Raw genomic sequence first — 25127 nt, 5'->3', positions numbered from 1 at the left:
TTGGCTGGAGCGACCACCCACCCACCCCCATTAAGGCACATGTGAAAAAGCGATCAATGAACAACTCAAGTACCACAACTATGAGTTGATGGCTCTCATCTCTCTCCCTTCCTGTCTCTCTTGCTAAAAAAAAAAAAAAGAAAGAAAAAAAGGAAGAGTAAAGAAACAATACGATGCTATTTTCCCCATCATGTTAAATTGTTTTAGAATAATAATACTATATTTGGGCCAGACTAAACAAAAACAGGCACAGAAGGTGTTGAATAAATCACACAGCCTTTCTGGAGGGCAGTTTAGTATATCTGAGACATAAAATAACAGGATATGAGCTCAGCAGTTCCACAGTTCTACCTGTAGGGATTTATCCTGATGGTGTCCATACAAATTCAACTATAAGGATCAACATCATAGCTTTATCAGTAAACAGCAAAAATTAAGCATATATTGGAAGACTTTCACTATTAAAATTATATTTTGAATGAATATTTAACTAGACAGAAAATATTTAAAGCATTTAGATAGGAATAGGTGGAGATAGCAAGAACAGTGGCACTGTTGGTGCCTGTATGGGCCGAAGTGAGAGTTGAGTGATGCAAATTGTATTAAAACCATTTCTTCTTGGAATGTTAAGGTCCAGTGGTAGATTCTGCCCAAAGTTTTAGAACTGGTTGATGTATCAAGTAGGAGTTGGCAGTTCACTTTATGTCCCAAAATCTCCCATCTATGAGTTTCTTCCCCCTCAAATTTTTTAATTATTCAGATGGTTTACTGTTTCCTGAAATGAATAGTAATTTATATATATTTATATTTTATTCCTATCAGACAATAAGTTCTTTTTATTTCATATCAAAGTTTTGTACCCTAAACTGGTTCTCTGATGATTATCATGCTAGCAGAGGAAATTTGAATGAATAACAAATGGCGTAACATAACAGACGTGCAATACATAAGGCATAAAAGGTACAGCTTGACCCTGGGCTTTTCCCTTAGAATAATTCCTTCCATAAATAAGACTACTTTTTACATGTAGACGAATCCTATAACTGGTCGTAGATCACAGGGAATATTAAGGACATAGCTTAAGCAAGCTGTACCACATTTTTTTGTAATCTGTTGTCACCCCAGACCACAAAATACATTCTCCAAGTGGATGCTTAGGTTAGATTGATGCCTTAAAAAGATTTTCTGAGGCTTAGAATATAAATCACATAACTGCTTACAGCAGCAATAATCATTTCAAAAATGACTAAAACAAACTTTTTACTTATTTTTATTTTACTTTATGGATTGATTTCAGAGAGGAGGGAAGAGGGGAGAGAGAAAGAGAGAGAAACATCAATTTGTTGTTGCATTCATTGATTGACTCTTATATGTTCCCTGACCAGGGATTGAACCTGCAGCCTTGGCGTATGGGGACAACACTCTAACCAACAGAGTTACCCAGCCAGGGCATATCAAACAAATTTAAAACTTAACTTTTCTGTAAGAGTTTTATGTTCCCAAATTCTTAATTTGTTTTCCTTTTCAAGTTCTTATTGAAAAATATTGAATTTAGCTCAGAATCTCATTTTGAAGAAAACAGTTTGAATTTTTTTATTACTGGGTGAATTTAAACAGCTGGTTCTGAAATTTTCAACACCAGTTAACTTTCAAAACTGATTTCCTTTGTAATTCATTGTACCTCTCTGTGAAAGACTTGAGCTATGAGTCCTTGGAGAGGCTCCCTCTGCTGGTTGCTTTTGGTAAAAATACAAAGGTATCCTTTCTTTCTTTCTTTCTTTCTTTCTTTCTTTCTTTCTTTCTTTCTTTCTTTCTTTCTTTCTTTCTTTCTTTTTTTTCAGAGGCAGAAAGGAAAAGAGAGAGAGAAAGAAACATCACTTTGTTGTTCCACTTATCTCTGCATTCATTGGTTGATTCCTATATGTACCCTGACTGGGGATTGAACCCACAACCTCATCATGTCAGGATCATGTGCTAAACAACCGAGCTACCCAGCCAGGCTTTGTTGTTTATTTCAAATGAAAAATATGTGCCTGTCGAGACAAACTCAAACAGAAGTGATTACTTTCTTCCACCTTCCAGAAAATGAAATTGTTAGTAAAGCCATTCAAGAATTTGTTATATTGCCTGACCTGTGGTGGCGCAGTGGGATAAAGCGTCGACCTGGAACACTGAGGTTGCCGGTTCGAAACCTTGGGCTTGCCTGGTCAAGGCACATATGGGAGTTGATGCTTCCTGCTCCTCCCCCTTCTCTCTCTCTCTCTCCTCTCTCTCTAAAAAATCAATAAATAAAATATTAAAAAAAAAAAAAAGAATTTGTTATATCATTTGCTGCCAGATGTTTTTCTTCAAATAAAGTAATACTTTACTTAGATTTTTAAACTGTCATACTTAAGCAACCCATTTTTCTTTCAATAAATACTTAATAAATACCTATTATGTGACAGACACAGCCTGGGCTCTGGGAGTTTAATCATGAGCAAGAAAGACAGGGTCCCTGTTCCTGACGGAGCTAACTTTGTAATGGGGACGGGGAGGGGAAAAAACCTGATAAGCGTAAGAGTTCAGTTCAAACACTGGCAAATGTGTGAAGGGCATAAGAGTAGAGTGATATCATATGATAGAGAATAACTGGGGTCAAGATGGGTAAGGGAGGCTATTTTGGATGAGGAGGTCGGTTATGAAGGGCCTCTTTGAGGATGTGACATTTAGGAGGAGCTGGCTGCGCAGAGAGTAGATGGGGCAAGTGTTCCAGGGAGAAGGAACAGCCAAAGCCTGAGGAGTGAACGAGCGTGGCTGGCGAGATGTGGTAGGTGACGATGAAGGGGGCAGGGGTGGCGGCTCATAGAAGCCAAGACTTGCAGGGTCCCTAAGAGACTTGGATTTTTATCTAAGAACAGGTAAAAGGTTTTAAGCAAGTCTGAGTGATCTGTGAAAAGAATGGATTCAGTCCCTTAAGGGGATTGCTCTCAAAGACTGATGAATAAAATTAAAATGCCAACTTGTTGATTTCCAGAAAGAAATTACTGTCACCAGGAACTGTAGTACTTCTTTCTGCGTGACGAGCTAATGTTCTCCTTGTGGGCAAACATGTGACCAGCTAAATCACAAGCAGGAGTTGGCTCGGGAGCATAGAGCAAATGTGCCTTGATAATTTGCCATTCCAGGCTGAGAACTTGGTGCGTGAACCTGGCCAGGTCCGCTGGCCATGATTCTCTCCCGGGAGTCCAGGGGCTAGCAGGGCACAGTCAGAGCTGCCTGGTGGTTTTCTTCAGTATTCCTGAAACTGGCCAGCTCACAATCTCACTGGTATATTTCTTCTCATGCCAAAGTCATGTTGGAGAGTGCTGCTGTCTCCTTAGGGTGGTTTCGCAAATGTTACTCTCACCATTTAACTCCCGGAGTACCCAAGAACAGACAACATCCTTCTGGTTTTCCCTCTCAGAAAAGGCCTCTTGGTGAAGATGCCCTGCATGAGCAGTGGGGACCTGAATGGTGGGAAGTAACTCACAGGAGAGCAGTCTGGGAGAACGCAGCAACAAGAGCAAGGGTCCTGAGATGTGGGGAAACCCAGCATATTCAGGGAGCGAGGTGAATGGAAGTGACAGTGAAGAGAGGAGTGACCAGAGTGAGTCAGGAGGGGCCAGGTCACAAAGAACCTTGAGGGCTGTGTTGAGGGGTTTAGACTGTATTTCAGTCATGATTAGATACCAGTAGAGAATTTGAAATGGGAGTGATGTGTTCGGTTTTGTGCTGCAGGGACTCTCTTTGGCTGCTGTGTGGAGGGTGGGCCTTGGAGGGACCAGAGAGGAGAAAAGGAGACCAACTGAGTGTTGGTCCTGAGATACAGATGGTGGTGGTATGTTGTTGAAGAAAAGCAGTAATAAAAGATAGTGCCTGATCAGGCAGTGACACAATGTCGGCTTAGGATGTGGAGAACCCAAGTACAAAACCCCATGGTCGCTGGCTTGAGCCTTAAGGTCACTGGCTTAAAGCCCGAGGTCGCTGTCTTGAAGCCCAAGGTTGCTGGGTTGAGCCCAAGGTCACTGGCTTGAGCAAGGGATCACTTGCTCTGCTGTAGCCCCCCGATCAAGGCACATATGAGAAAGCAATTAATGAACAACTGAGGTGCCGCAATGAAGAACTGATGCTTCTCTTCTCACTCCCTTCCTGCCTATCTGTCCCTCTCTCTGTCTCTGTCACCAAAAAACCAAAAACAAAACCCCCCCGCAGGACTAGATGCAGAACTTTAGGGAGAGGAGAGGAGACCAAGAAGGAGATAGCAGACAGGTAGAAGGAAACTTGAGTAAGTCGGGGTCACCAAACCTGCAGAAGAGAGTGACTCAGGAGGAGAGAAGCATACAGTGTTGCTGAGAGAGGAATGCTATGGAGACAGGTAACTGACCCTTGACTTTGACAAGATCTAAGCTGTTTGATAAAAGCTATTTTAGTGGAGTTACAGTGGGATGAGAGGAGAATAGGACGTAAGGAAAAGGAGGAGGCAAAGTATTTAGCTAAGATGGAGAGCAGAGAATTGGGACAGTATCTGAAGGGGAATGTGGGGCCAAGAGAATGTGGTTTGGGAGCTGATTTGTTTGCCAAAATGAGTATCACAGGAGACAGATGGGGTGATTGCATGAGAGGAGTTCTGTGGAAGTAAGAGGGCGGCATGCAGCACATAGATGGGGGTCAGCCTGGAGGAGGAGCAGGGCCTGCTTCTGCTGTGACAGGAGGGAAAGCAGGGTGTGTGCTCAGGGACACAGGTGAGGTGGCGTAATTAGTGGTGAGGGGAGATGTGTTTTCTCAGTTAAGTGACAGTTGAGATAGGAAGAAATGGGCGGGGATAGCAGAGCTTTGAAGAGAGCCTAGGAGGCTTGAAGTGTAGTCATCTTGGAAAAGGAAAAAACTTATGGGATGGCCACGTTTGTTGCTTACCTGAAATTTGCAGTGAGTCCAGGTAGTATATACTGTGAGGGTTTTTCCCTCTGCTGACTCTCAGTTTGTTGGGTACAAGTGTGAAGAGCTGTAGAGGAAGGGAGAGGCTGGGGTGTTATGGAAAGAGTTTGCAAAGGGTTAGGTATTGTGCCAGACCACAGTCTCTCAGCAGGGTAGGGAGGAAGGTCTGGGCTGGAGCCAGTGTTGGACTTCTAGATAGTTAGAAACCCACAGACACTCCAGACCCTGTTGCAGGGGTCGGGAACCTTTTTGGCTGAGAGAGCCATGAATGCCACATATTTTAAAATGTAATTCCATGAGAGCCATACAATGACCCGTGTACGTTATGCATTATCCAATAAAAATTTGGTGTTGTCCAGGAGGACAGCTGTGATTGGCTCTAGCCACCCACAACCATGAACACGAGCGGTAGGAAATGGATTGTAATACATGAAAATGTTTATATATATATATGTATGTATGTATATGTGTATATATATATATATGTATATGTATGTGTATATATATTTTTTGTATTTTTCCGAAGTTGGAAATGGGGAGGCAGTCAGACAGGCTCCCGCATGCGCCTGACTGGGGTCCACCCGGCATGCCCACCAGGGGGCGATGCTCTGCCCATCTTGGGGCGTCCCTCTGCTGCAATCAGAGCCATTCTAGCGCCTGAGGCAGAGGCCACAGAGCCATCCTCAGCACCCAGGCAAACTTTGCTCCAATGGAGCCTTGGCTGTGGGAGGGGAAGAGAGAGACAGGAAGGAGAGGGGGAGGGGTGGAGAAGCAGATGGGCGCTTCTCATGTGTGCCCTGGCCGGGAATCGAACCCGGGATTCCTACACACCAGGCCGATGCTCTACCACTGAGCTAACCGGCCAGGGCTATAATGTTTTATATTTTTAACGTTATTGTTTTTTTATTAAAGATTTGTCTGCGAGCCAGATGCAGCCATCAAAAGAGCCACATCTGGCTCGTGAGCCATAGGTTCCCAACCCCTGCCCTATTGCTTCCTCCTCCTTTTGCAGAGCAGCAAATTCCAGTGTTAGCCCTATCATTTTCTAAATGTTCTGATAATTATGGAGTTTTTATTTAGTGCCAAAGTATGTAAGCTCTTGCTGGGTAGCTTAGTTGGTTGGAGCATTATCCTGAAGCTCAGAAATTGCCAGTTCAGTCCCTGGTCAGGGCACATACAGGAACACATTATGTTCCTGTCTCTCTCTCCTTCTCTCTCTCTCTCTCCCTCCCTCCCCCACCCTCCTTCCCTCCCCTACTTCCTCTTTTGCTAAAATCAATAAATTAAAAAATTGTTTAAATTTAAAATGCACATAAAAATTGTGACCTTTGTGCAGGCCTTTTGAAACACCTCTGCAGAGAAGTGCAGCCCAGACTAATGCAGCCTGGTTTGTACCTAGGTGCCTGAAAGAAGACCCCGCTACCATGTCCCTGCTGCAGAGAAGTCTGGATCCCGAGAAGACGCTGGGTCTGGTGGACGTGCTCTACACAGCTGTGCTGGACCTCAGCCACTGGCGGGCAGGGAGGTTGGTGTCCCCACCAGTCACTTGAATTGATTTGCATTTGGGTCCACACCTAGGGGCAGTGTAACCACATAGTTTCATGTGTGCTCATGTCACTGATAGTGTTTGAGTATATAAGACAAGAAAGAAAACTTTTTGATAATTTTTTATTTTGGAATAATTTTAAACTTACAGAAAAGTTACAAGAAGAGTTCAAAGAATTGCTTTGAGCCCTTTACCCAGACTCTTCATTTTGTTAACATTCTTGCTTTCTTTTTTATCATTTGAGAGTAAGTCCATCAAAAGGCTTTCAACCCAATTCATATTCTCCTTATGAACTAAGAGCAAAGAAATGTTTAGAAAATTTACTTATGTTCTGCATGAACTTTATTTATATCTGACAGTTGCTGACAGTTGCAAGATATCTCTTTGTAAATTGTTAACCTTAGAATGGGCAGGGACCTGAAACATCTAGTCATGTGTCCTCCCCCTTTCTTAACCTGTAACACGCAGCAGCCCAGAACAGTGAGGGGCTTATCCAGGCCTGTGCCGCCATACCTGCCTCAGCTCCCACCAGTGCCCTTTCTGTCCTTTGCCTGTCCTGCCCTCCCCTCCCCTCCCCTCCAAATTTTTTTTTATTTTCATGTGGGCTGTCTTTCAGTATGGGAAAGGAGTGCTCGGAAAACTTGGGAAGTTTTGTTCTGTTCTTGGCACTGTCTTTAAATTAACTTGCAAGGACAACAGTGCTGCCTAGTGTCCTTGAGTCCCGCCCACCCACCCACCCTTTGCGATGTGGACTTGCCCATTGTCCCTCTGCTGGTTCTGCCAGTCTCTGTTCTCAGGCACACAGCAGGCCTCTGCCATTCGTCCCCCACTCTAGCCGTGCCTTGCTGTCCTATTCTGCAGTTAGACGGTTTTGCTCAATATCCTCAGGCCAGAATCTTGACGTAGTTTTCACAGCCCTATGTTAGATACTGTAGATTTCTTTATAATAAATATAGATAGTAAGTACTTAAACTATATACACTTAACCCTTTCAGTAGTATAAACATTCATATTAGTCCTTGTGACTCCTGACCATCTAGTGTACAATTGTACAAAAATTTTTATTTTAAAAATGTGTAAAACAACATTAAAAAAGGCAAATGTATATTCTTGTTTCCATAAATTGGTTATCAAACAAACATGATTTTAAGTTAATAAAACTGTAACTAGAACTAATTTCATTTTTTGAAAAAAACTCATTCCCAAGGGTCAGCAAGCGTGAGAAAACTCACTATTCAAAGCGTTAAAGTTCTCAGGTGTTTATTTTTTCAATCTATAAAATAGATGAACTAAATACCACCCAGAGAGTTCCTTTTTGTTCTTAAAGTCTTAAATACAAAGATATCTATTGCATTGTCCAATTTGTGTATTTGTTTTTTATTTATTTATTTTTAATACATTTCTTTTTAAATAGGGAACAAGCTTTACCCTGCATACAGATCCAGCTTCAAAGGGAAATCTGTGATATTGGGAACCAGGCTGACCTGCCTTCTGGAAATGGAAGCAAATCTTCAGGCGGCCTGCAGAAGACGTTCTCCAAACTGACGTCCCGGTTCACCAAGAAAACTTCATGTACCAGCTCCAGCAGCAACACAAATTATTCCATCCTAAATGCCCCTTCTAAAAACATCTTCGTAGCTGGGTGTTTGGAAGAGAAAGCCAAAATGCCCAGTAATATCGATTCAAGGTTACAAAGCATTTTAAACATTGGTAATTTCCCTAGGACTCCAGACCCTTCACAGTCAGCTCAGAATTCCAGTCATCAAGTGGCCAATGGTTTTCTCATGGAGAGGCGTGACAACTTGCTGCAAGGGGATGATGGCAAGGATGAGAAGGGAATGAACTTACCAACTGATCAGGAAATGCAAGAGGTTATAGATTTTCTCTCGGGCTTTAATATGGGCCAGTCACATCAGGGCTCCCCATTAGTGACAAGGCGTAATTCTGCTGCCACAACCATGGTGACTGAACAGAAGGCAGGAGCCATGCAGCCACAGCAGCCACCACTGCCCGTGCCCCCTCCACCCCGGCCATCCCAAGGTGGAGCACATACATCTCTGACACCCCAGCCAGGCCTGGTACCTCAGCAGCAGTCCCCAAAGCAGCAACAGCCCCAGGTCCAATACTATCAACACTTGCTCCAACCCATTGGGCCGCAGCAGCCCCCATCCCAGCCCCGAGCCCCTGGGAAATGGGTGCATGGCTCATCCCAGCAGCCAGCACAGCCCATTGGAGTGGGTCTGTCTCCTCTTGGCCAGTGGCCTGGCATATCTGATCTCAGTTCTGACTTGTACAGCTTGGGCCTGGTGAGCAGCTATATGGATAATGTGATGTCAGAGGTTTTGGGGCAGAAGCCACAGGGACCTAGAAATAATACCTGGCCAAACCGTGACCAAAGTGATGGAGTCTTTGGAATGTTGGGAGAGATTCTGCCTTTTGATCCTGCAGGTACGTAAGCCCCCCTCCCCACCTCAGGGTTTTAACATAAATGTAGTTACTGAGGACTTTATAGGGCTGGTCTGCCATGGCTTTACATGTAGGGGAAAGTGACTTTAAAGACCCTTTCTCACTATCTGATGGCAAGTAAGGGGCAGGTTCAGCAAAGGTAAGAAGCAGTGAGAAAGGCTGCAAAGGGAAGTGGAGCTCTTTTCCACACTTTATAGAGGACAGGATGGAGGCATAAGAGAAGTTACTTGAATGGCTCAAAGTCCCGTAGTGCATGTGGGCTCATCTCGGCCCTCTCTTTCACGGGAGCCAAGACAGCTAGCCCCTGTAGGCTTCTTTTCTTGTTGCGTGATTCTTCTGCCTAAACTCCAGGACCTATGAAATGTGGTAGGATACCCTCCTGCCTTCATAGAATACAGCTTCTCCCAGCCTAAACAGTGTGAAAATACCACCAGACTTATCTTAGGAAATTAGAAAAAAAACTTAGAAAAAGCCAAACTGGTGATGGCACAGTGAATAGAGTGTTGACCTGGAACACTGAAGTCCCAGGTTTGAAACCCCGAGGTCTCCAATTTGAGTGCAGGTTCACCAGCTTGAGCATGGGGTCACTGGCTTCATCTCAGAGGTCACTGGCTTGAGCCCAAGGTTCTTGCTTGAGCAACAGGTCACTGGCTCAGCTTGAGGCCCCCCAGTTAAAGCATGTATGAGAAGCAATCAATGAACAACTAAACTGCCACAATTACAAGTTGATGTTTCTCATCCCTCCCCTCCCCGTTGCTCACATGTGCTTGCTTAAAAAAAAAGAACTTGGGCCAGACCAGGCGGTGGCGCAGTGGATAGAGCATCAGACTGGGACACAGAGGACCCAGGTTCGAAACCCCGAGGTTGCCAGCTTGAGTGCAGGCTCATCTGGTTTGAGCAAGGCTCACCAGCTTGAGCCCAAGGTTGCTGGCTTGAGCAAGAGGTCATTCGCTCTGCTGTAGGTCCCCAGTCAAGGCGCATATGAGAAAGCAATCAATGAACAACTAAGGTGCCGCAAGAAAGAATTGATGCTTCTCATTTCTCTTCCTTCCTGTCTGTCCCTCTCTCTCACTCTCTGTCACAAAAAAACCCCCAAAACTTAGAAACAAACAAAAAAAACTAGAAGGAGGAATTAATTAAGGATGAGAGCCTGCCTGACCTGTGGTGGCGCAGTGGATAAAGTGTCAACCTGGAACCCTGAGGTTGCCAGTTCGAAACTCTGGGCTTGCCTGGTCGAGGCACATATGGGAGTTGATGCTTTCTGCTCCTCCCCCTGCCCTTCTCTCTCTCTTTCTCTATCTCTCTCTCTCTGCCCCTCCCCTCTATAAAATGAATAAATCTTTGAAACAAACAAAAAAAGACCTACAAAAAAAAAAAAGGATGAGGCCCTGGCCGATTGGCTCAGTGGTAGAGCGTCGGCCTGGCGTGCGGGAGTCCCGGGTTCGATTCCCGGCCAGGGCACACAGGAGAAGCGCCCATCTGCTTCTCCACCCCTCCCCTTCTTCTTCCTCTCTGTCTCTCTCTTCCCCTCCCGCAGCCGAGGCTCCATTGGAGCAAAGTTTGCCCGGGCGCTGAGGATGGCTCTGTGGCTTCTGCCTCAGGTGCTAGAATGGCTCTGATTGCGGCAGAGCGACACCCCAGATGGGCAGAGCATCGCCCCCTGGTGGGCATGCCAGGTGGATGAGAGCCATAATTAATTAAATTTAAAAGGAAAACAGTAAAAATTTTAAATAAATGTAAAAGAAGTGTCTTTGGGACACCAATAAAATATATAAACCAATTTATTATAAGCCTGATTAAGAGAGAGCAAAGAGAAGCAAAACCAAGAGGAAGGAGACATAAATATTATAAGTGTAGCAGAGATTAAAAGAACTTTAAGGCCCTGGCCGGTTGGCTCCGCTGTAGAGTGTTGGCCTGGCGTTCAGGAGTCCCAGGTTTGATTCCTGGCCAGGGCACACAAGAGAAGCACCCATCTGCTTCTCCACCCCTCCCCCTCTCCTTTCTCTCTGTCTGTTTCTTCCCCTCCCACAGCCGAGGCTCCACTGGAGCAAAAGATGGCCCGGGCGCTGGGGATGGCTCTGTGGCCTCTGCCTCAGGCGCTAGAATGGCTCTGGATGCAACAGAGCGACACCCCAGATGGGCAGAGCATCGCCCCCTGGTGGGCATGTTGGGTGGATCCTGGTCAGGTGCATGCGGGAGTCTGTCTGACTGCCTCCTCGTTTCCAGCTTTGGAAGAATGAAAAAAAAAAAAGAACTTTAAGACTTTAAGACATTACTACATATGACTAATGACAACACATTTGAAAACTGAATGAAAAATGAATTGTTTTCTAATAAAACATATATTACCAAAATTGTACCAAGAAGTAGAGAACCTGCCTAGCTCTATTTCGGTAAAAGAATGGAAAGGTAATTATAAAGCAAGCATGATTTTTAGTTTAAAAACTGTATAAGAATTATACAAAAAGCAAACTATAGGGCATGTCATTTCAGAGTGTGGATATATGCAAGAAAATCCAGGCCCTGGTGGTTTTGCTTAGTGGATAGAGCATTGGTCCAGCATATGGATGTCCTGGGTTCTATTCCCAGTGAGGGCACATGGGGAAGTAGCTGTCTGCTTCTCTCCCACTTTTCTCCCTCTTTCTCTCTCACTGCCAGTGGCTTGATTGTTTGAAAATCAGCCCCCGGGCACTGACTATTGCTGGGTTAGTCCCAGTGCTAGCTTCAGGTGCTAAAAATAGGTCAGTTGATTTGAACATCAGCTGGGGCACATACAGAAGTCTGTATCACTATCCTGCTTTCACTTAAAAAAAGAAAAAAAAAATCCAGCAATGCATCAGAAGAGTCATATGTTACTAGACATGGTTTACTTCAAGGTTGTAAGGTGGTTCGGTATAAGGAATTCTGCTACTATACAGTAATCCATCAGATCAACCAACTACATGAGAAAAAGTCATGTAGCAATAGATGCTGTGAAGACATTTAATAAATGACACTAGCTGCCTGACCTGTGGTGGCGCAGTGGGATAAAGCGTCGACCTGGAACACTGAGCTTGCCGGTTCGAAACCTTGGGCTTGCCTGGTCAAGGTACATTTGGGAGTTGATGCTTCCTGCTCCTCCCCCTTCTCTTTCTCTCTCCCCTCTCTCTAAAAATCAATAAACAAAATATTAAAAAAAATAAAAAAAAATAAATGACACTAGCAATTCTTAAAAAAGAATAAACCCAAGTAAAACATGAATAGAACAATATTTCCTGAATATTAAAAAGACTAGCCCTGGCCAGCTAGCTCAGTAGTGGAGTGTCAGCCTGGTGTGTGGATGTCCCTGGTTCGATTCCCGGCTAGGGCACAGGAGAAGCGCCCGTCTGCTCCTCCACCCTTCCCCCTCTACTTTCTCTCTCCCCTCCCGCAGCCAAGGCTCCATTAGAGCAAAGTTGGCCCGGGCACTGAGGGTGACTCCGTGGCCTCCCCCTCATGCGCTAGAATGGCTCCAGTTGCAATGGAGCAATGGCCCAGATGAGCAGAGCATTGTCCCCTAGTGGCCTTGCTGGGTGGATCCTGGTTGGGTGCATGCGGGAGTCTCTCTCTGCCTCCCCTCTTCTCACTTCAGAAAAATACAAACAAAATAAGACTATCTACCAAAAGCTACCAGTGAGTAAGTAGCACTTTGTATAGTGAAACAAAATTTCAGTTAAAATCTAGACCCAGGCCCAGGCCAGTTCGTCCAGTGGATAGAGCACTGGTGCAGCATGCGGATGCCCTAGGTTTGTTCTCCGTTCAGGGCACAGATGAGAAGCTGCTGTCTACCTCTCTTCCCGTCCCTCTCCCCTTTTTCTCTCTCTTCTGTTCCCATTCCGGCAGCCCAGCCGCAGCCAATGGCTTAATTGGTTTGAGCTTTGGCCCTAGGCATTGAGGTAGCTCAGGGTTGCCAGATGAGTCCCGCTCAGGGCACTGGAGAGTCTGTCTCACTGTCTACCTTCCTCTCACTTAAAAAAAGTCTAGACACAAATGGAGTGGCAGTTGTCACTACCGATAGCATGTAACTGTAATGAACTTTCTAGAAAATATAGCAAGACAAAAACGGGAAATAAGAGCTATAAGCTCTAGAAAAGGATAGATTATAAAGTACATCTCTTTGCTGGCAACAGAATTGGAAAAAACAAGACTTACTAAAAAAACAAAACTTCTAGAATTAGTAAGCAACTCTGGTAAGGTGGGTAGTACCAGATAAATATTATATATAGAAATGAATTAGTTTTTTCTTTAGTTTAGCAAAAGGTTTATAGAAATATGAAATATATTTCATTCACAAGGAGGGCACTGTGATATTGTAAATAAGTATAGTAAATATTTATATAACTACCAGGAGAGGAGATGCCCTGGTAAAACAACCCTACATTAACTGTTAAAGGGAAAAATGTTTTCCTATGTCTTCTAAACATTTCTCAAGCTGCTGTTCATGCCCTCTGGCTCTTGCTTTCCCTGGGTGGGTGGATGAGGAGAACCTTGTACCCTGGGGTACAGGAAGGGCAAACAGTTCCACCTGTCATGGAGGAGCAAGCCCACCTTGGCGCCACTGGGGCAGTCATGGCACATTTTCTTGATTGCTGATAAAGAGCCTGTACATGTTTTGACAGTCATGTAATTAAAGTATGAATTGTGTTCGGCAGAATTTTATCACTGTTGATACCAGACAGTCTTTCTGTCCTTAGCCTGCGAATCCTACCAACATTTTCTTCCAGGTGTTCTTTTATGATCTTCAAGTCTTCAGTGTAGCTTTCTGCAGGCCCTGTCCCAAGGGCAGAAAGCCTATTTAGACCTCTTTTCAAATTAAGGAAGGGCACTCCCATTAGACAGGTGACTTACAGAAGGTACCCTCTGGACTGGTACACGCAGCCCCTGGGGGCATGGCTTGCCTCACTGGGACAGGGCCTTGATTTCAGCCCCTACTCTCCCCTCTAGCGGGCATCTGCCTGCAGTGAGCAAAGGGCGCAGTTTCCTGCAGTGGCCCTGAGGACAAGCTAACTGTGAGATCGTGTTTAGTATCTTTCCCAGCCTGAAGCTAACACGTACACACTGCTGAGTCATATTCAGTTAGTGACCTATAGATATTTTCCTGCCATGGCTTTTGTTTGATTTTTTCTCTAAATACCTTCTGTGCTGTTTTTTCTCCCATGTGTACTGCCTTGCACATCCTTACCCAGCTCTGCCCAGTATGTTTCCAGCTACCTCTTAATACATTCTGAACTTTCATGTTAATTCATTACCACTCTTAATGTCTTCAGTCTGAATGAGCAGGTTTGCCATCCATTATTCAGGAAAATATTTGCTTTGAGTTGGGCCTAAGTGGGAATAGCATATCTTCTCTGTCTGGCTGACCCTGATGCTTTATAGCTTCTAGGTTATTAGTTGGCTGAAGTCATCAACTGAGTTCCCAAGTTGTTTCACATATAGCATTAGATAATGAGAAATTTAAAAGTATTTGTCTTTAATATTTAGTCATGGATAAAACTTTTAGTGTTCTCTCTCTCTTTCATTCACATTCAGCCTGCCTCTGTCCTGGGAATTAGCCTTCCTGACAGTCCCTTAGCACTCACCATACGTGAACCTCAGACCTCTGTGCTCAAAGCCCCATCTCAGCATTGCCGACTGCTAGGCACATCCTGCAGCCAGCTCTGGACCGCAGGCCTGCCCGCTCCTCACCACTCTGTGTGTGTGACCAGCACATCCTCAGAAAGTAGCAAAGGAAATGAGGCCAATTTGGCTCCAAACCCTGTTTGTCCCTTTTTCTTAACACAGTGGGTTCAGACCCTGAGTTTGCACGCTATGTGGCAGGAGTGAGCCAGGCAATGCAGCAGAAGCGACAAGTCCAACATGGTCGCCGCCCAGGCAACCCACGGGGACACTGGCCACCCATGGATGATGCCCATCGGACCTGGCCTTTTGCAGAGTTCTTTACAGAAGGGTAAGTGCTGGGTGTGGCAGTAAAGCCGAGTTTGGGATCTGAGTGTCCCCCGTGGGGCCTTGGTGCACTCTTCTCAGGTAGTGCAATTCCAAGCCTGCATTGAGAGTGACACATGGTCAAATATTCAGGGGGTCAGAGTTTTGTGATTGACTTTAGTCCTTATAAAACTGATTTTTCAAGACAGATTTTTCCACCCTGGACAAGGATCTTATTTGATAGTATTTGTAAAATAATTACATGTTTAACACAGTCTTGATGCTGAAATGAGCATGTCTGTGAAACCCATGTGATATATGGAATATGATCTTATAGCCTACCAAAGACAAAGGTATATGGTTCATATGCCAATATATAGAGAGAACTATGGATTTTCAACTGGGGGTTGACTTTTCACATCTCTTATTCACCTGGTTAATAAATGTGGACGGCTAAAGACCACCTCAGCTTTTGTTTGCTCTACAATGAATTTCATATATAAACAACAGGCTCCCGAGGGGAAAAAGGGCAGTGATGCATATTTATTACTGTTGACCTTGGAACAATACGGGTTAGGGGCACCAACCCACTGTGCAGTTGAAAATCCACATATAATTTAAGTTTGCTCTCTGCATATATGAATCCTAACTGGATCAAAAATACAGTTGACCCTTGAACAAGGCAGGTCCACTGACGTATAAGAGACGAGACCACTATTTGGTTGTGAGATGAGTGCGAGGTAAGGACTGTTCTTTTAGAGCGTGGGTGGGAGGATGGGGGCTGGCCTCAGGCTGTCCAGCCAGTGTCTAGGCTGGCGACAGGAGGCCCGGGACCAACTTGTCTCTTTGGCTTTCAGGGATGGACTACACAGCGGCTGGTCAGGCACTCAGGGGGATTCAGCCAGCTCAAGTGATGAGACGTCCTCTGCCAATGGAGACAGCTTGTTCTCTATGTTTTCAGGGCCTGACCTCGTTGCTGCTGTCAAGCAGAGAAGGTATGAAGAGATTTCTAAGTCAAAAGACAGAGGGGCGCATAAATGTGATCCAAAGCTCATTCCTCTGGAGAGCTCGGGAGTCCCATCATTCCCAGCCAGCCTTGTGTGAGAAAGGCAGGGGGCCTTTGCTGGCACTGTCTTGCCAAGGCCTCTGTGGGGCCACCACACAGGCTTAGAGCTCAGGTGACTTATCATTGGGTTGAGTTTTTGCTGGTAGAACAGTCTCATGCCAGTGGAAGCCAAAAAATACCAGTACGTCAGACAAGGGAGGATCCTGAGATAGGGTCTGCTGATGTTGGTCTGTGCCTTGCAGGAAGCAGCCCTTTGTTGGGGGGAGTAGGACCAGGACAACAAAGTTCTAATCAGGACTCATAGGCTTTGTACCTCCAAAGGGCTGGCCCAGACTGACCCTCAGTTTATTTATCAAAGGTAGAACTGGATAAAATGACCTCTGAATGATATTTCAAAGTTGGAAAAAATAACAATATAGTATATTCAGATCTAAGAAATTTCAAAAGTAGTCACAAACTAAAATGGGCCCTAAAATAAGAGAAGAATTTGGTTACAAAGAAGTAAAGAAACTTGGTGGGTGTGAGGAAGCAGAGGCCCAGAGCTGGCGGTCTGAAGGATGTGGGCAGGAAAAGCATGCAGGGCTGCCCGGGCATCAGCAGTCAGCTGTGGAGTGGAAGGGTGGCCAGGCTGCACAGCCCTCAGGTGACAGGGTTAGGCTTCAGTAGATAGGCAATGGGGAGTGGTAGGTGAAGCAGGAAGGGTACCTGGGCCAGGATGCACAGAGGAGTAACATTGGTAGTGGCAGTGATTGCTAAGATAAGCTAGGCCCTGGGCTAGGCTCTGTGCCAGGCCCTGGGCTAAGCATTTGTGTACATTTTCTCAGTTCTCACAACCATTGTATTTATTTGCTAGGGCCACCATGACAGAATATGGACTGGGGGGCTTAAACAACAAAAATTTATTTTGTCACAGTTTGGGGGGCTAAAAGTCTGAGACCAAGGTATCAGCAGGGTAGATTTCCATTGAGGGCTCTCTCTCCTTGGTTTGCAGATGGCTGCCTTCTCCCTGTATTTTCATATGGTCTTCCCTCTGTATGTGTCTGTGTTTTAATCTTCTCTTCCTATAAGGATACCAGTCATATTGGATTAGAACCCACCCTAATGACTTCATTTTAACTTAATTACTTGTCTGAACACCTTATCTCTAAATATACTCACAGTGTGAAGTACTGGGGGTTAGGACTTCAACATATGAATTTGGGGTCAATATATGAATTGGAGGGTGACATAATTCAGCCCATAGCGACCACCTTATTTTTTATTTTATTTTTTTTTTTTTTTGTATTTTTCTGAAGCTGGAAACAGGGAGGCAGCCAGATAGACTCCCACATGCGCCCAACCAGGATCCACCCAGCACGCCCACCAGGGGGCGATGCTCTGCCCATCTAGGGCGTTGCTGTGTTGCGACCAGAGCCATTCTAGCGCCTGAGGCAGAGGCCATGGAGCCGTCCCCAGCGCCTGGGCAAACTTTGCTCCAATGGAGCCTTGGCTGCGGGAGGGGAAGAGAGAGACAGAGAGGAAGGAGAGGGGGAGGGGTGGAGAAGCAGATGGGCGCTTCTCCTGTGTGCCCTGGTCGGGAATCGAACCTGAGACTCCTGCACGCCAGGCCGACGCTCTACCACTGAGACAACCTGCCAGGGCCGCGACCACCTTATTATATAAGTACCATTTCATCCCCAATTCACAGGTGCAGAAACTGAGACTCAGAGAAGTAAAGTCATTCATTTATTCATTGGCACCTATTATATACCACGCACTGGTGATGTAGCAGCAAACAAAATAAAGTCCTCTTTCTTATAGAATTTATATGCTGTTGCAGGAAGGCAGATTGAAGTAACAAAATGCCAAATATAGCCCTGGCCCGTTGGCTCAGTGGTAGAACATCGACCCGGTATGTGGAAGTCCCGGGTTCTATTCACGGCCAGGGCACACAGGAAAAGCGCCCATCTGCTTCTCCATCCTTCCCCCTCTCCTTCCTCTCTATCTCTCTTCCCCTCCTGTAACCAAGGCTCCATTGGAGCAAAGTTGGCCCAGGCACTGAGGATGGCTCTGTGGCCTCCGCTTCAGGCACTAGAATGGCTCCAGTTGCAACAAAGCAACACCCCAGATGGGCAGAGCATCACCCCCTGGTGGGCATGCCGGGTGGATCCCGGTGGGGCGCATGCAGGAGTCTGTCTCTTTGCCTCCCTGCTTCTCACTTCAGAAAAAAATACCAAAAAAAAAAAGCTAAATATGTCAGGGTGGTTAGATGCTGTGAAGAAAAAGAAAGGATTTGAGGGGCAGAGAGCACAGGGTGCAGGTAGATATTTTCATTTCAGAATGGGAGTCAGGGAGGTCTCTGACAAGCAGAAAGCTGAATGCAGTGAGGGAGTAACTGGTTAGTTGTTGACAGTCAGGTTGTGCAAGAGAAGAATCAAGAGTGACAGGCACATCTGGGACTCAGCATCTGCCTGTGTGAAAGGGGCTGCCATGAACCAAGACTGGGAGGACTGCAGGAGAAGCAGGATGGAACCAAGGTGGAGTTAAGACTTCTGTTTGAGCCCTGGCCAGTTAGCTCAGTGGTAGAGTGTCGGCCGGCATGTGGAAGTCCCGGCCAGGGCACACAGGAGAAGCGCCCATCTGCTTCTCCACCCCTCCCCCTTCCTTCTCTGTCTCTCTCTTCTCCTCCCGCAGCCGAGGCTCCATTGGAGCAAAATTGGCCCGGGCGCTGAGGATGGCTCCATGGTCTCTGCCTCAGGCACTAGAATGGCTCCAGTTGCAATAGAGCAATGCCCCAGATGGGCAGAGCATCACCCCCTGGTGGGCAGGCCAGGTGGATCCCGGTCGAGCACATGCGGGAGTCTCTGTCTGCTCACTTCTCACTTCAGACAAAAAAAAGACTTCTGTTTGAGACATGGGAATTAAAGAGGCTGATGAGCCATCTAACAAGTCACCTGTCACCTTTGCAGATAGCTGTCTGCATGCAAAAGTGCAGATAGCCTGATTTACCTCGCTCTGAGCCTGCTACATCCTGCCTTTTTCCTTGAACATTTTATCATATGTTTTTCATGTCAGTTGTGAAACTTAACAGCCTTTTTATTTTTAACCACATATCCACACAGCATAGTAAATAGTATCTGTTGAATAAATTAAAAGGCCAGAGCTGGATTCAGAGCAGCTGAAACAGCCAGTGTCTGTACTTATGCCTGCCACCCCTACCCTAGCCCCAGCCCTGTGATGGCTTGCAGGAGTGAAGCATTTGATGGTGACTCACCCTATCCCCTGCACAACGTGTACCCAAGTCCAGTGCCCCAGACACCTGAGCCAACTGGATAGGGCTCTCCCTGAAGGTAAGCTGGACAGGAAGCCAGGCAACAACTGCACTGAGCTCTTGGTTCTTTCAGGAAGCACAGCAGCGGAGAGCAGGAGACCAGCACGCTGCCTTCACCACCTCTTCTTACCACAGTGGAGGACGTGAATCAGGTATTATTGGCTCTGCTCTGGCCATGGAGGGCTGGCTTTATGCAATACAGACCATGAACAAGATTCCAAAGCTGAAGTTTTAAGAAGGCCTCTTAAATGATGGATTCTTTGTTTGTGGTGAACAACTTTTTTTCCCCCATGATTTTGTCTGATTTGCCAGCTCAGCTGACTCAGAGCCATATGTAGAAAAAGCTCTGGGATTGTGCTGTCCAGTATGATAGCTACTAGCCACAGGTAGCTATTTGAATGGGAATTAATTAAATATAAATAAAATAAGGTCCTCAGTTGCAGTAGCCATAACTGGCAAGGGGCCGCTGTACTGAACAGTGCAGACAGAACATTCCTATCACTGCGAGTTCTATTGGACGGTGCTGTTCCTGCTGTGGGAAAGGGAGAGCTGCCACCTGTCTCCTGCGTGAGAATAGGGCCAGAGAGCTGGGGGGGTGGGAAGCAGTGATAAATTGCCAGAAATGCCACTAAGAACCTTCTTTTGTCTCTCAGGATAACAAAACCAAAACGTGGCCACCCAAAGCGCCCTGGCAACACCCCTCCCCACTGCCCAGCACACTGCCCAGCCCAAGCACACCACTCTATGCCGTCGCCAGCCCTGGCAGCCAGTGGAACGACACCATGCAGATGCTGCAGTCCCCGGTGTGGGCTGCGACCAGCGATTGCAGCACCGCCTCCTTCACCTACGTGCAGACCCCACCGCAGCCCCCACCTCCACCAGCACACAAGGCAGCGCCCAAGGGCTTCAAGGCCTTCCCTGGGAAGGCTGAGCGCAGACCAGCCTACTTGCCCCAGTACTGACCCAGGCCTGCCTGCCCACCCAAAGCTGTTGGGACCAGTGCACCCCTGTCCCAGGCAGGGATCCTTGGGGATGGGGGTGGTTGGCAGCTCCAAGCCTTTAAGGCCTGGCTTCTCAAACTTTGGAGGCATCAGACCCTTGGAGGGCCAGCTTAAGATGGAGGTCTCTGACCCTCCTCAGGGAAATGCTGGGATCTTTGAGCTTAATAAGCAGGTCTGGTGATTCTGATGCACTTGGGCCACAGGCCAAACTTTGAGAAACATAGCTCTCAAGTTTGCAGTCCTACCGTGTGTGCTGGGAAGGCATCAGGCCTGGAGGCTGACTGCAAAACTGACCATTCTTCTGAAACCCTACCCCTCTTAACATGTTGAGTGATGACCATACCAATCACTGTATTGTACAGCTATTTTTCATATAGGTTTTTAGTTAAAAAATCTCCTGCCTAAAATGCATTGGATTTTTTTTAAGATAGCAGCTGGAGGTTTGTTCAACACTATTTTTATTTAAGCTTATACAAAATGGGCAACATGTAGAATATTTGAGATCAGAAGCAATCACCTCACCACCCCAGCAGCCCCCAGGGGGTGCAGCCTTTGTTGGATTTGTAAAGGGAGGCTCATAAAGCTGATATTGGAGGCGTATTCCTGATGATGCATGGAGATGAGCCAGCTGGCTACTGCCTGCAGGGTAAAGATAGACCTGTTGCCCTTGATTCCTCCACAGAAGGCCAGAGACTCGACCCAGTCTCACACGTGGCACGTGGCACAGAGACACCTGCACTTCAAATTGCAGTAACTTTGTGAGCTGGCTTAAGACAAACCAATTAACATGTAGATAGGAATTAATTCAAAGTATTTTCTTAAAAAAAAAAAAAACACCTCATTTTCAGTTAACATATGCCATTAAATAGATAACATCCTGTGGATTTAGGGATATTTTCCAGCCAGAATGGATCCAGAAGAATTGAATGGTGCTTAAATTGAGAAATAATAATAAATATATCTATATAGAATAGATATCCCACTGTATATTAATCAAAGTTACAGAAGTTCTTTATATAAAACTTATTTAAATTTTTCATATTTCATCTTTGAAAAAGTCTAATTGAAAAAAATCCATAATATTTTCTGGTATGAAAGTTTGACAGTATTAATATTTTTTTTATATTTTCTTAAATCATTAAACCATTTTAATATATGTTAACTACTAATAAATGGTTTATTCTTTCTAACTCCATATAACCTTTTCCAGCAAAAATTGTAATAATACATTTATGTTCTCATTTTTCTACAGATATAAGTAAATTTATATTTAAAAAATACCAAAAAGAAAAAATATATATGTATGTATACACACTAATTATAGAGGACCCGTAGGGTGTCTGAGCCCAGCCATCCGAATTTCTAGTACTGTGTTGCAGGCTATTTCCAGGCCTTGGGTGTTGTCTTGTGCTGTGTGGGGATGCCATTGCTGCCTGTACTTTTATGATCCTTTCACCGTGGGTTCCGAACATTCACCTCACCATGTTTACAGAGAACTATTTTGTACATAGAACTATTTTCAGGCACGTGCTTTGCACCAACCCTGCGTGGCTTTTGTGTCACAGTGTGTGCACTAACCTCTGTTGAAGTTGTTTGTGGCTCTTTGACTTGTAAGTTAGTTTTCTATTTCCTTAAGTAATGTGTCCACAGTACCCCGTATTTCGAGTTCTCTTATACTGAAGTATTCGTTTTAATAGTGCCTCCCCAAGACCTCGCACTGGTCAGAGGTCAGTCCTTGATGCCCCGACAGCTGACATCGACATTGGGAATTATCCCATTCTAGTCTGTTTTTCTTAAGACATTTTGTAATTGCATCTCCATGGGCTGTGAGACTGTGTGAAGCTGTCTGTGTGGTCTCCTGGTAGGTGCTGTGTTCTCAGCACCGCCTTGCTCTGAACACTGGTAATTCCAGGTGCTGCGCTTGGCAGAGAGTCTCTCCAAAGCGTATATGTGTGCGTGTATGTGAGTGTGTGTGTGCGTGTATGTGAGTGTGTGTGTCCTTTGCGTGGCCGGGCGTGGCTGCCTTGCTCAGGCATCAGCAGGACATCGTGTGAATAGTTATGCTTCCAAACTGGAACTCTACATTTTGTATCTTTTAAAGCTCCTATAAGTAAATTAACTATTGGCTTTATTAAAAATATACATTTAATAATATATTTTGTGTGTCTGTTTAAATGAACTGCAGCAGACACTGTGTCAGAAGCCCTGCCTGATTCATTACTTTGAAAAGCTGGGACTGAGTTGGTTTTTAGGTCAACCTGTCATCTGATTCTGAGACCCTAAAAGGGGAAAGACCACTGAGGGTATTGGGTAAACTGGGGTGGGTGAGCAGGAAGCAAGACAACCTACCACACCTCTCCTGCTGGCTTCCCTAAGGCCAAAGCCGAGGCCTCTGTGATGACCACCAGGAAGGATGCACTGTAGCCTGCCAACACCCACATTCCACCAAGCATAGATGCTATCAGCTGCCCTGGCAGACTTTCCAAAGAGCAGACCGAGGGATGAGGTCTCCCACCACTCCTCCAGGTGCCCGGTATATGGCAAGCACCCTACCTCAGATGGACAACCAGGACTAGTCTCTCTAGATGACATGTTACAAGAATATACATTAGAAGAATATATGTTACATTGGGAACTACAACTGGAGGTTGGGTTTACAGAGGACTTTCAACTCATTTTCATTTACAGCAAGATTGCACTTGATTGAAACTTTTTTTTCATGAACTCAGGAAAACAAGAGTATGTGAGCATTAATATATTCTCTTAAAGTGTTAAGTACTACTCAGACTTCTTTCTGCTGAGATGCTCAGAAGCTGGGCATGGGGATCTGCACCTCAGGATAAGGTTGCTTAGTAACAGTCATGTTGCATGAGTGTGTTAGGGAAAGATCATTTTAATCGCTAGCTGGAAGGACACATTTATCCAAGTGTGTTCCTATTTAACACTAGTATCCAGTGCTGGTCACTGACCTGATTCACAGCAGTGGTGGAGGTAGGAGACTTGTAGCCCTGCCTTATGTGCTGGATGGGTGGGAATACAAGCAGAACAGATGTTACACCCGAGCCCTTGGAGACCTCGGTCCAGTTGAGAAATAGAGGGGGACACACAGGCAGATGAGATTCTTGTGAGGCTGGTGATACTCGTGGCCAGCTCGAGGAGTCTAGCTAAATGCCAAACACCAACCATGGTCCTGGGAAGGCAGAGCCCTCTGCACTGTGTGTCCTCTGCTGTGATCTGCTTCCTGATCTGGAGACAGAGGAAATAAACCATTCTAATATCTCTTGACTGCTAAAAAGTCCTGTACGTGGACAGCATGCCTAGCAGGCTCCCAACCGTACGTGCCTGGGAGTATGAGGAACCTCCAGGGGCAAGCTCCTGGAAGTAACACGTAGCTGGCCATGTGATTCCAGAAGGGCAGAGTGGCTCGGTCCAGCCTTCTGCGTGTCTGTGAAGGGATGCGATGTGGCTTTTATTGGGAATGAGTTAGGGATGTGGGCTGAGAAGGAAGAATTGTTTCAGGAGTGCCATATTCATTTCAACATTTATTAAGGTCACCTAGGAGCTGGAGCTGCAAAGGAGATGTAGTCTCTGCCCTTAAAACTCAGTCTTTTAGGGGAGACAACCCCATCTTTCCCATCAACCATCCATCCACCCACTTTCTCAGGCAGAAATCCTAGAATACATTCTCCATTTTCTTTAGTTTCCTCAATTAATCAGTACACACATTTAAATTCTACTGTGTTCTGCCCTAGCCAGGGAGCTCCAGTGGTTAGAGCGTCCTATGTCAGCATGGCAGGTTCCATCCCCTGTCAGGGCACATACAAGGATCAAGGATCAACCAATGAACACATAAGTAAGTGGAACAACAAGTCGATGTTTCTCTCTCTCTAAAAATCAATACATTAAAACATTCTGCCATGTTCTTACACCTCCATTGCCATCAACCTGTTCTTTACGGGGCTCCTGCCTCTCCCTTTATGGCCTCAGGGTTTTCATTACACCCCTGCTACCTTGACATCACCTTGCGGGTGCCTACCTGCCTGTATGCTCCCAGGACTGTTTCCTGTTCAAGGCCTCTCGATCAGTTCTCTGGGGCTGGGACCCAGCCTCCACGCGGTTTTGTTTTTCCTTACAGCAATTAACACTTCCCTGGAATGTCCCTCACTTAAGAATTAAGGCTTCATGACAGGAAGGAACAAGTCATTCATGGCCACATGTTTAGGGTGCAGAACAGCGGGAAGCAACTCCAAACAAGCCAGACAAAGGAGGTGTTGCTGGTGCCAGGGGCAAAATTCTAATATAGAGCAAAAAAATAGAACTAGACTTAAAATGAAATTTCCTCTCATTTATAACTAAAGTACACGATGACCAGAATGTACTACATCCAGAAGGACGAATTGACACTAGGAATTGCAGATAGGACTGAATTGCCTTTTAGTAATTACAGTGTCTATTCTCGTGGAAACCTACGCCAAAGTTGCAGTGGGGAAACTGTTTTCAGAGACCTAAAAAAGCATTCACACGGAAAATCTTGGGTGACATCTCGCCGTACGAAGCATCATGAGTACGCAGGAAGCTCTCGGAGCCTCCTGAGGGCGCTGACGCCCGGGCTCGGCTCGCATTACTCCTTGCCTGCGCACGCCCATCCCCACGCAGAGTATGCGCACATGCGCGAATACGTCCATCCCAAACGTGCGGACAGAGGCGTTTGCGAGTGCCCTCTGCAGCGCCGCTCCCAACTCGGAGCCGGGACATGCGCATACGTGTGCATCCCGGACGTGCGAGCCAGCACGCAAACGCGTGCGCACCTCCGCCCCCCACCTGTCTAGATCCCGCCTCCCC

The 25127-nt window shown here is 45.9% G+C and overlaps 1 protein-coding gene across 4 annotated transcripts in view; it reads left to right on the top strand.

Annotated features, from left to right (window-relative positions):
• The window catches only part of GARRE1 (granule associated Rac and RHOG effector 1), a 92041-nt gene extending 69600 nt beyond the window's left edge, over positions 1 to 22441 (top strand). For all 4 annotated transcript variants that reach the window (XM_066348263.1, XM_066348265.1, XM_066348267.1 and 1 more), the window contains 6 exons: positions 6356 to 6481; positions 7917 to 8950; positions 14768 to 14933; positions 15766 to 15903; positions 19358 to 19436; positions 19938 to 22441. In XM_066348263.1, the coding sequence (XP_066204360.1) occupies positions 6356 to 6481; positions 7917 to 8950; positions 14768 to 14933; positions 15766 to 15903; positions 19358 to 19436; positions 19938 to 20246 (1852 nt within the window). In that variant the 3' untranslated portion in view covers positions 20247 to 22441. The remainder of the gene's footprint in view (positions 1 to 6355; positions 6482 to 7916; positions 8951 to 14767; positions 14934 to 15765; positions 15904 to 19357; positions 19437 to 19937) is intronic.
• The last annotated feature ends 2686 nt before the right edge of the window (positions 22442 to 25127 follow it).

Source organism: Saccopteryx leptura, chromosome 9, assembly GCF_036850995.1.
Source record: "Saccopteryx leptura isolate mSacLep1 chromosome 9, mSacLep1_pri_phased_curated, whole genome shotgun sequence".
Lineage (NCBI taxonomy): Eukaryota > Metazoa > Chordata > Mammalia > Chiroptera > Emballonuridae > Saccopteryx > Saccopteryx leptura.
This window is presented reverse-complemented; position numbering and strand designations above follow the sequence as displayed.